Source organism: Pygocentrus nattereri, chromosome 6 (genome assembly GCF_015220715.1).
Source record: "Pygocentrus nattereri isolate fPygNat1 chromosome 6, fPygNat1.pri, whole genome shotgun sequence".
NCBI lineage: Eukaryota > Metazoa > Chordata > Actinopteri > Characiformes > Serrasalmidae > Pygocentrus > Pygocentrus nattereri.
The window spans coordinates 12,327,909-12,338,683 of NC_051216.1; the positions used below are offsets into that span (position 1 = coordinate 12,327,909).

Genomic DNA, 10,775 nt, shown 5'->3' on the forward strand with positions numbered 1-10,775 from the left:
TTACATTTCACCCCTTGGGCAGATCATTCGTAGCCATGGCCTAAACCTCCATTGCTATGCTGATGATATTCAGTTATATCTCAGTACACACACACCCTCAGATTCCCCTCCCAGTACACTAATTGACTGTATTTCTGATTTAAAGCTTTGGATGCATAATAACTTTCTCATGCTAAACAATGATAAAACTGAAGTCTTACCAAAACTCTGGTTCATGCCTTCATTGTGTCCCGTATTGACTATTGTAACTCTCTCTCTGTTGGTCTCCCTGTAAAGTCTATCCAAAAGCTACAGTACATTCAGAGTTCTCACCCATACTAAGCGTTCAGCTCACGTCAACCCCGTTCTCTCTCAGCTACACTGGCTACCAGTCCCGTCCCGTCTAAAGTTTAAAATTTTACTACTCACTTTCAAAGCTTTGTATAACCTTGCTCCCCCGTACCTCAGAGAACTGCTGACCTCTTACACTCCCTCGCGCTCTCTCAGGTCTTCTTGCAATAACTTACTTGCTGTTCCACACACCAGACTTTCCACTTTGGGAGGGAGGTCCTTCAGTGCCATTGAATTCCCAAGGTCTGGAATTCTCTTCCTCAATCCCTCAGGGAGGCTCTTCTCTTTCCTCTTTTAAATCTGACTTAAAGACTTTTCTCTTTAACACAGATTTTTCTTCCTCCTCCTCTGCATAGTTTTTTTTTCTTTTTTTTTTTGCTATGTGAAGTGACCTTGGGTTTGTGAAAGGCACTATATAAATGTAATTTATTATTATTATTATTATTATTGACAACTCAAGAGCTTAATGTGTGGGGATGTTTACAGAACAGCATTTCACATGGATGTGCAAGTTTTCAGGGCTAGACTTAGTAAAGCATTCAGTAAAGTACATCATTTCCACTGGGGGGAAAAAAATTAAAGCTGCCACTGTATGCAAATGTTTGAATGCCCTGGTCAAATTACGTGTTTTGTTCATTTTCTAAGTAAAAAGAAATTTCGATATCCTCTACAGTGAACCAACTAATTTTTTCCCAAATTTTTCTGCAAACTTTATTGCACAGTTTCTATTTATTTGCTGAGCTTAACATACTGGAAAAAATAAAATATAAAATGTATCATTACTCTTCCACACATTTGGTGTTTTCTCTTTTTTTATTTGTTAAATTCTGCAAAGGAATAGTAATTGTGCATTGACGTTTGCAGAAGTGTGTTCTCTGTAGAGGATCTTAAGTTATTTTCACTTAGAAAATCAACAAAACATGCCATTTGACCAGGAGTACTGTAATGTGTTGAGGTGCTAAACAAGCTCATTCTTTTCATTATTGAAAATAAATAAATGAATAAATAAAAAAAATTAAAAAAACAGGCAAAAAATATAAATGTAAACACAAAATGACTAATGCTGCTAAGAGAACATTGCTAATGTGATCACATTATCTGGAATCAATTAGTTCATGTACGGCTTCCTCACCTCTGAGAATGGATATGTGGGGAATCCTTGTTTGGCTCACCGAGCCTCCAAGTGCATCTACTGGCCAGATCAGGACGAATCCACTTCCTTTCCATGATGCCCTCCTCTCCATTATCAACCTCCTGTTGCAAGTTGTCCAGTTTCTTGTTCACATTAGTCGAACCATTTTCTTCCTTCGTATGAGTAGAGACCTTGAGGCCTTCCCCATTCAGTAGCGCCATCTTCTTGGCGGCATGGGGGCAGACAGGAGCCAGAGTGGCAGTGTCTGAATCTGAAGGTCCTGAAGGCATGGCTCAGCTGAAGGTACAAGAGAGGGGAAAAAATACATAAACAAATCAGCATGATGGCCTAATAAACTTCAGGTTCTCATAATAAACACTGTTTGTATTTGTGTTCCGTTTAGGGTTGCTCTAATAGTCAAGATATGCTGTGGAATGAGCATCCATCAGCGCTATATTCAATAAATGTACATTAAAACAATTTAATAGAAGATAAACGTTCAAGTAGTAAACAGTAGGAAACAACGGTTCTATAACCCTTCCTAACAAGCACCACTGACAAATTTTCAAAAAGCTTGCTGGGAGTTTTGTCTGGGAGCAGGGGGAGAGCAGTCACTGTGTGCAAGAGGAGCGTGAATAGCTGATGTACCCATATCGGTTTGCTACTTTAGCAGATCTGACTTCACCTGCACCAAATTTAAAAAGAGCCAAAAGTGCAACATCATTTATTTCAGAGGGAAAAAAAAACATCACAAGAACTACAGATAATAGAAGGAAATCAGGAAAATGAGTTGACAGGGGCTTTAACCTCTTTAGCTCCTTGGGACCACCAGAGGTTCCAAAATGCACTTCGACATATTCTTTACTTCATCACTTTCACATTTTATCAGATACATTCAAAAGGTGGGTGTCATACGAGGCTGTAACTGTCTTCTTTCCAGTCAAATAGATGGTGATGTAATTTTAAAACTTTATAATAAAAGAAGCTGAACTCACTTTTTTTCTACTGAAAGTCGACCCATTTTTCCACAAATCTGGGCTATAAACTATAAACAGATGGCGTCTCTTCAGTGATCTGCTCTGTAAAAATTACTTCTTATAAAATAACACAGAGTGTCTACGATTTCGGCTTTTAGCAGTAAATTGTAGATATATAGTAATGTGTGTGATCATAAAATCCATGTTCTGTTCATTTGAGGGAACCATGACAAAAAGGTTGTTTCATGCAGTTACTGAACAGCTTGCCTTATGATCTGGACATGTAAATTCAGATGGAAAAACCAAAATATACCTAAGAGGTTAAAGGTGATTCTCCAAACTTTTGCAGGAGAAATATCAGCTGAGATTTTTTGCCAAATGTAAGAAGGCTCTTAATCTGGAATGGAAAGGGTCAAGTTCAATGTCTCTTAAGTATGTAAGTACGTCGATGTCATTTACACAGCACATTTAAAAGTGCTTTACACAAAATTCTCTTTTGCCTCCTTATTGTCTAGAAGAAACTACTGAGATATAATTCTTCTTTGTTTTCTTTCCTATAGGTGGTCTTGAGACTCAAGAAACTGGATGAGGCTACAATATAGTGAGAGTTTTTGTGGTTTCCATTTAAAAAGGAACACAATTACAACATAATTTAATAAGTTTGTGGCTGTTCTTTGAGCTGTAAACATAAAAACACTGACTGTAATCCCAGAGTGAGCTGCTGTCTGAGATAACCCCACCCGGTGATCACTTTTGACTAGCTTATGATTTGTTAGTCTATGATTGGCTGTTGCCACCACTACATCTTTCATCTGCTTGCAGCTCAGACTGCTGTACGTTTTCTGAGCCAGAGCAAATCAGCTAAGCTATCTAGCTAATATACTGAGCCACAAAAAAGACAGTGATGGAGGAGCTAAATGACCTGTAGCAGCAGCAATAATCTCCTACAATACGGATTTAAAAAATAAGTCTCACTTGGATAAGTTGTTGCCAGCTAGCACCGACCCCCAAGTCAAATTGTTAAAAGAGATTAAAATGCAGGTAATCCTGCTATAAACAATGTTTAAAATCAAATATCATTTCCACCATTCTACCATTCCCTTCTCTTTTGCCAGGAACATTACTAAAGGCTCATTTCAACATCTATACAATCCTTTTTGATTCTTTATTTACACTTCTGGGTAATGGCAATGCTGGGTCTCCAGAACCACCTCTGCTGATAAGATCTGGTAACCTTAGTTCTGTTCTGGATACACCCCCACTCCCGCTCGCTCACACACACTACTTGTTTGGATATAGTACTGTATTATCTAGGCCCTTACATAACTAGGACAAATCAGCACAGGCCAGAGCAGAGAAAGCCAAGACACAGCAGCTGAGCCAAGAACTGACACACCCACCAATGTGCAGCAGGTCGAAGACGCCTTCTCAACTCCAAAACATCAAAACATCATACAAAAACAGCCTCGATGGCTTTTGGTCACCAAAGAACCATCCACTGAAACTTTTCCTCTTTTTTTAGGAAAACAAAAGTGGTTCTTCTATAGCAGAGGTCAGTAATAGACAGACCGTGGTCCAAGTCTGGACCCAGACACTGTCCTATGCGGACCTGGGCCTATAACCGGTAAACTATGGAGAACTATTTTATTTTGACAGGGTTTTACTATTTTAATAGCCATAGCTTTTCTAGCCTTTGCGGTGCTGCTTCAACGGCTCAGGCAACTCACAGTGATGCTACTCGGCCAATCAGATCTGTGCATTACGATGAGCACTGAAACTCGAGTGAGTGACGCCTGCACAACGGAGGGACGAGGTGTGGGAGAAGAAAGTGAGTCAGATTAAAGTTTTCACCTGGCGTGACCTAAAGAGAAAACTGACAATAAATGTTGAAATATGATTGAACTGTACTTTGACAGTTATTGACTGTATAAGATGTTGATATACCTACTAGGCTACTTCAGTAAACAGTATATGGCACTGAATCAGGATGCAAGTTAGACATTATGATGTACCGGACCTTTTCTTGAGGAAATTCCCTCTAACTGGAACTTATTGGATTTTAGTTAAATACCCCTGTTCTACAGCATCAAAAGGGAACCCTTTATTTTTAAGAGTTATAAGTTTACTTTCCATCTCCAGACAGTTTTACAGTTTTAATAAAACAATAAGATTAAACAATAAAGTTATGAGCTGGAGGCCTACATGGTGGAGGAACATTTGACGTTAGTATTGGACACATCCTGTACCTTCCTACCTAAAAACGCACTGTGATTATTAAAATAATTTTATTTTAGCAGTATTTCATTATATGTTGATTCCCTCGTTTACCAAACATATGTTTCATCACATGACTATCATCAGGAGCCGTATATGAGTTAGAAAGGATCAACATGGCACCAACACTTCAGTCAATTTTGCAACAAATGAGGTGGACTCATTTTAGAAAACCAAGAGTGCACCTGGAAGGCTGGAAGGCAGCACTAGGCATAATACAGGTAAGAGTGAACTGTAAAGTGTACTTGTGAATTAGCAGATAAGAGCACATAACTGCAGACCTCCTGCAAAATTACTCCTGTTCAGATAAGATGCTCAGATAAGGTCTTTTTTAGAAAAACTCATCAATATCAAAACCAGTGCTGCATACACTGTACAAAATCTAAGCTACGAAAAAAAAACTCAATAAAAATCGCTTTGAGGGCACAACAGAGCTCATAGCATGAGACTGGAGTGAAGGTGCACCAGTCAATCATAGCACAAGCTCTGCATTCAGATTCAGAATCAGAAGAAGTTTTATTGGCATTGTCAATGAACAGGATTCACAGACTAGGAATTTGCTTCGGCATGAAGATGCAACATAAAAATAAGTAGTAATAGGCATGCAAAATTAAGTCCACATAAATTCAACTGGCCTGTAGGAAAGGGTTGCTAGAAAGACGTCGTTACTGAAGAAAAACACACCAAAGCACGTCTGGAGTTGGCCAGAAAGCATAAGGTTTTCTGGTCAGACGAGATAAAAATGGAGCTTTTGGCTAAAATTCAAAATGCTATGTGTGGCACAAACCTAACACAGTCCATTCCTCTGCAACACCACCCCAACAGTGAGGAATAGGGGAAGCAACATCATGTTGTGGTAGAATCTTATGAGATTTTGTTTGGTGTCAAAAAACTTCCAAAAGTATTTTAGTATTTAATTTGTCATAGCATTTGCAACCAGTAACCCCCCCCCCCCCCCCCTCCCCCGTCCCCATCCCCACAAACATTTCTTCTGTAATTTACACTTTGGAGAGCAGAGCTGAAGCTGTTGCTCTGAAAGAGCAGTAGCTACATCTACCTATAAATAACCCATGGCCTGAATACATTTAGATGCCTGCTTTATTAGAGCCAAATTAATATCATGCTTAATATCTGGCTTTGTTAGACATTCAGCCCTGCGATGGTGGGACTGGTGACCTGTCCAGGGTGTATCCTGCCTTCCACCCAATGACTGCTGGGATAGGCTCCAACTCCTCCTGTGACTCAGAAGGATAACCAGCTTAGAAGATGTGCATTAAGCATTCTTCCCATAAATCTTTCCTTCAGCCGCACCAAACACCTCAACCAAACATCTAGCTGTGCTTCCCCTGAGAAGCACACAGCTGTCTTGTGCTCTGAGCTCACAAAGTTTCCAAGAAGGGTCTTTTATGTAATGTGTTATTAGCTCACAGACATAATACCTATTCCAATCATATACACCAGGGTGGCGTCACCTGCTGTGGAAGGTGAACGCGACATTAGGAATCTAGCCCAAGCTCTCTTACTGGTACAGCATGTATGTGTGTAGATGCTCTTATTGCTATGAGCAGGGAACCATCTGAAATGGCCAAAGGACATTTTTGATATGTATATTTTTTTTAAAATCACTGAAAGGTAGAAATTGTGTAACAGTCACTTTGTGAGCATACAAGCACAGCATCAATATATACAATGTAACTGCAGAATATTTTGCTGGATAATAGCTGTAGAGCCCAGTTTTAAAGAAAGATTTAAACCTGTAAAAACTGTATTTCTGTCTTTTACTGTCAATTAATCAATTTGATCATTGATCTGGTATCAAAAACATTTTGAAATCAAACAGCATGAGATGCTGTGACCACTTTTTCACTATAGCAGTGACATTCCTGCCTGAGGGGGTATTAAAACTACAAATTTGTTTGTGGGGAGGTGGTGTTATCCTCTGATCCCTTTCTGTCAACTAAACTTTAGTTAATGCAAATGACTAGTAACATGAGCTTCAGTGTGTACATGAGCATATGTATGTATGTATTTATTTATAGTACTTTATTATATTAGACCAATAATACTAACCATTTGTATAGTTTCCTGTTTATTTATAAGTAAGAGATATATATACCAAGCATGCACAGTTATTCAGCCAAACAGTTCTAATAGTTCAACTGGCCACCCATGAATGTGTGTTTGGAATAAATAACGAAGCTCAGGGCAGTACAGGCGCTTTAGGGTCGGAGGTACGGGTTGATACATATACATACATGCTGACTGCAGCTTGTTCCCTGTCTATGTGCAAATCAGGCTTATTTGAAATGACTAGCCATGAGGAAAGAACACACAGGCCAACGTTTGGGTAACTTCCCTTTTCTCTTGCATCATGTCCATACAAGTCTGCCTGCAGCAGTTGTAATACTCACATCCGTCACAATCAGGAGTGTCGAAAGGATCCAACTGCATGAATAATCATAGAATTGTTTTTCAGAGCAATGACACCAGCTAGTGATTTGATGAATGACTCAGCAGGTCTTTTAAAAACTGTTTCTCAGTATAAAATCACGGAGCTGCGTGATGAATAAACATGACTTTTACATTTGCCAAGCACGAACCGAATGAAAACAATGTGTGCTGCATAGACCCTGACTAACCCCAAAAAACTCAAGCTAGACACGCAGGCGTGTTACTATCAGCATATTTTGTCCTTAGTTGGACAGAAACACAAAACATGCTGAAACATTTCTGTGGTTAATTACTGACAAAAGCAGGTAATACAGGTAGGAGTATTGCAATTTAGAGCGCAGTAATCAGTGCAGTACTTGCTGTTGGTGTGGAGAGACAATATTACAGGCCGTGATATGGAAGGAAATGCATTATTTCTATCATCAGCTCCTTTTATTTACCTCTATATGTTAAGATTTGCAGTCAAATAGAAGCATTTCTCCCTTTATAGCGTTGTTTTAATGCTGTCTGTGAGGGTTGTGAGTATTATAATGGCGAAGGAAAGCAAAGGTGGTGCTGCAAGGGTTCTTAAGTAAAGAAAATGGCTCTATATAGAATCAGAAGCACTCACCTTGCATCAGTAAAGGGTTCTTTGGATTGATGGAAAATGTCCATAAATGCGCTATAGATGGTTCCATATAGAACCTTTTTGAAAAGGGTTCTTCCAATGTTACAAGCTTGACACCGTATCAACAGGAGAAATATTTCTGGGTGCTATATAGAACCATTTCTAGAACAAAGGTTCTACAGAGAACATCTACAGCACATTCTCCATCGATCTGAACGACAATTTCACGATGCAAAGAAACGAATCCTGCAGTTTCTTCACTAAAGCACCATCTTTTTTAAAGAGTGTACTTCTTCGACCGGCAGCATTTCCTGCGTCTCCTCACAGTTTCTAAAGTAAAATACAGAGCAAAGGCCTAGACTGGGTACAGACGCCCATGAGATCGCTCTCTGATGATCAGATTAGATTAGATACAATAGATTAGATCAGATCATACTTTGTAGTCTGTTTTCAGAAATGTCTCTGCTCAAATCATTACAAATTCCAGAATAAACCAACACATGAATTCACAAACAGCGCCACCAAATCCATCCCTGTTCATTCATCACCCTGACAAAAAGCCACAGTTACACACAACATGCAGCGAGAGAAAGGAAAAAGCGATAAATGGGATTTGAAAAGTTTTAATGGTATTGTTTCAGTTTATTCTGCACTATTTTAAAACGCTGAACTGTTCCTTTAAGCATCTGAGTCGATGTTACATGTTAGAGCTGGACCATTAGTGAGCCTTCAGGAGCAAACGCACATACACAGGGCCCTTCATCATCGCTGCATTGCCATTATAGTGGATTTAAACGTGTGGATCGGCTAAAAAGGGCGTTCTTTGGTCAGTCTGTGGAAATGGGGCAACACAGACCCACTAACGCGGTATAAAACTTCTGCTCGCAGATTCACGATCAGCTCTGAACGGAGAGACAGGAACGCAGATAAATACGAACTGCGCTTCTGCCCACGTGACAGGCCCTCGTACTGCGGGAAGGGCGCAAGACACAGGACACAGGACACAGGAGTGATCCGGGTGTAGCTCTAAATGACCGACTTACTGCTTAGCTTATATTTCTTTTGAACACACTCAGCGCCTCCTCCAGAGGAGAGAGTAGTAAATGGCTGGTTGGGAAGTCTTTTTAAAACCCTCATAGCCTCAGTGTTTTTTCCCCTCCAAAAGCGTAAAGAATGAGCAAATTCAAAATAAGATTATAAAATAAGATTCACTCACATATTAATCGCCTTTTATTGGCTGGTTTATAACTTTGCTACTCCTATTTTTTTGTAGATCTTTTTCTAGTATTTTTATTAATATTATATATAACATTACAACAAGCATACTACAACTACTACCACCATAATAATAATAATAATAATAATAATAATAATAATAATAATAATAATAAAAATAATAATAATAATAGTGAAAACCCCTTTCCAGGCCTCACATCTGAGTTAAATGGCCTTTTCTGCACTGGATGATGCAATCGTCACTAAGCCATTTCACCCTGCCTGTACTAGAGATGCTGGGACTGTTTCACCAGACCAGCACGGAGCTCTGGGCGACAACGCTGCTCAAACAGGCTCGGTAATGTTAGTGAGTTAATCAGAGGAAGAATCTAAACCGTGAATAAATAAATCACCCCGCTCTGAACAAAGCCGCTCAGCACACCGCGTGAACAGGCGTGAGGAGTCACACTGTGATGCTCAAAGGGGATGAAAACGTACCGACATACTCGAATAAAGGTAAAAGTCTGGCTGATCTGCGGTCATAAACAGACGTTTCGCTCACCTGGATGTTAGTTAGTGTCGGGAGCGGAGACGAAGCGAGGTCCGCTTTAGGCGAGGACTTTCCTATCAGCTCAACACGGAGAACACGGCTTTGCCAGCTGCTCACATGCGTTAAAGAGACAAACAGGCAACCAATCAGAATCGAGACATGGATTGTTCACGGTGTGCTCTGATTGGCTGCGGTGGGGGTATCGGCTGATTCCGACCAATCAGGGATCGGGATTTTTGTCGAGCCTTCTCGTCGTAGTTACAAAACAAAACGCCTCCTTCTCGTCCGGACTGCGGTACGGCAACGAGGACGGGGAACCGAGTTAAAACAGGAAAACGGACATGTTTAGGCTCGTTTCGAGACTTACCGCTTACTTAAAACACTTCAACGAGATGTTTCATCTGCGCTAATGTTTAAAGAGAAGTACGGAGGGTGGAAATCGCCGAAGGCCAGCTTCAGCTTCCACAGTGTACAGGACAGTAAAGGTTCCTCTACAGATGCGGCGAAGTTGGAAGTCAGCTTCTAGCTCGAATTTCCCCGTTCCACCTTAAATGGACTCGCGTGCTACATGTAACTGCTGGACCATTTAAGGTGGAACGGGAAGGTTCGAACAGGAGAGAAACTTCGTAAATAAAGCAGTGTACTACTATTTACAGCGCCTGACGAGACCTACATGCAATCTTATAGCTCGTTACAACATCGATTAATAATTCAACAAAATAATCCAGATATGTTTCAACTTTTCTGATTAGTTGTACAAGATCTTTTTAACCCTGAAACTGTGGGGTTTTAGACTCCATAGAAGCCTATGGGGTGTAAGCTATTTACCAACTCCTACCAAAATCAATAATAATAACTGGAACATACACTTCCACTTTTTCCAAACTTACCAGCAAAAGAATAAATTAATATGCTTTTGAAATAGTGCACTAGCACTGTATATTTAAGACCTTTCTAGGCCCACAGGATCACTGAATTTATCCTAAAGCTTCTGAACATAGCAAAAGTATTCTACCATTTCAATCAGACATTTAAGTAAGTTTTGAGAAAGCAAAGTAGGATCTAGGATCAGATTTCTCTTATTTACTTACTGTAACTGTACTGACTGACCCTAGATCAGCACTCTGAACTTTGGGCATACTGGCCCTGTCCTGAAAAGGCCTTTTTAGTGCAAAGTCCCCATAAGTGTGCAACTTAAACAACCATGAATGTGTTTCTCCACAGCACAACTACATTCAA

At 40.0% G+C, this 10,775-nt stretch overlaps 1 protein-coding gene across 1 annotated transcript in view; it reads right to left on the reverse strand.

Moving 5' to 3' along the window:
• The window catches only part of cbsb (cystathionine beta-synthase b), a 43,661-nt gene extending 33,995 nt beyond the window's left edge, over nucleotides 1–9,666 (reverse strand). The window contains exons 1-2 of the mRNA XM_017713478.2: nucleotides 9,549–9,666; nucleotides 1,463–1,759 (exon numbers count right to left, since the gene is read on the reverse strand). Of these exons, the coding sequence (XP_017568967.1) occupies nucleotides 1,463–1,752 (290 nt within the window). The 5' untranslated portion in view covers nucleotides 1,753–1,759; nucleotides 9,549–9,666. The remainder of the gene's footprint in view (nucleotides 1–1,462; nucleotides 1,760–9,548) is intronic.
• Nucleotides 9,667–10,775: the final 1,109 nt, after the last annotated feature.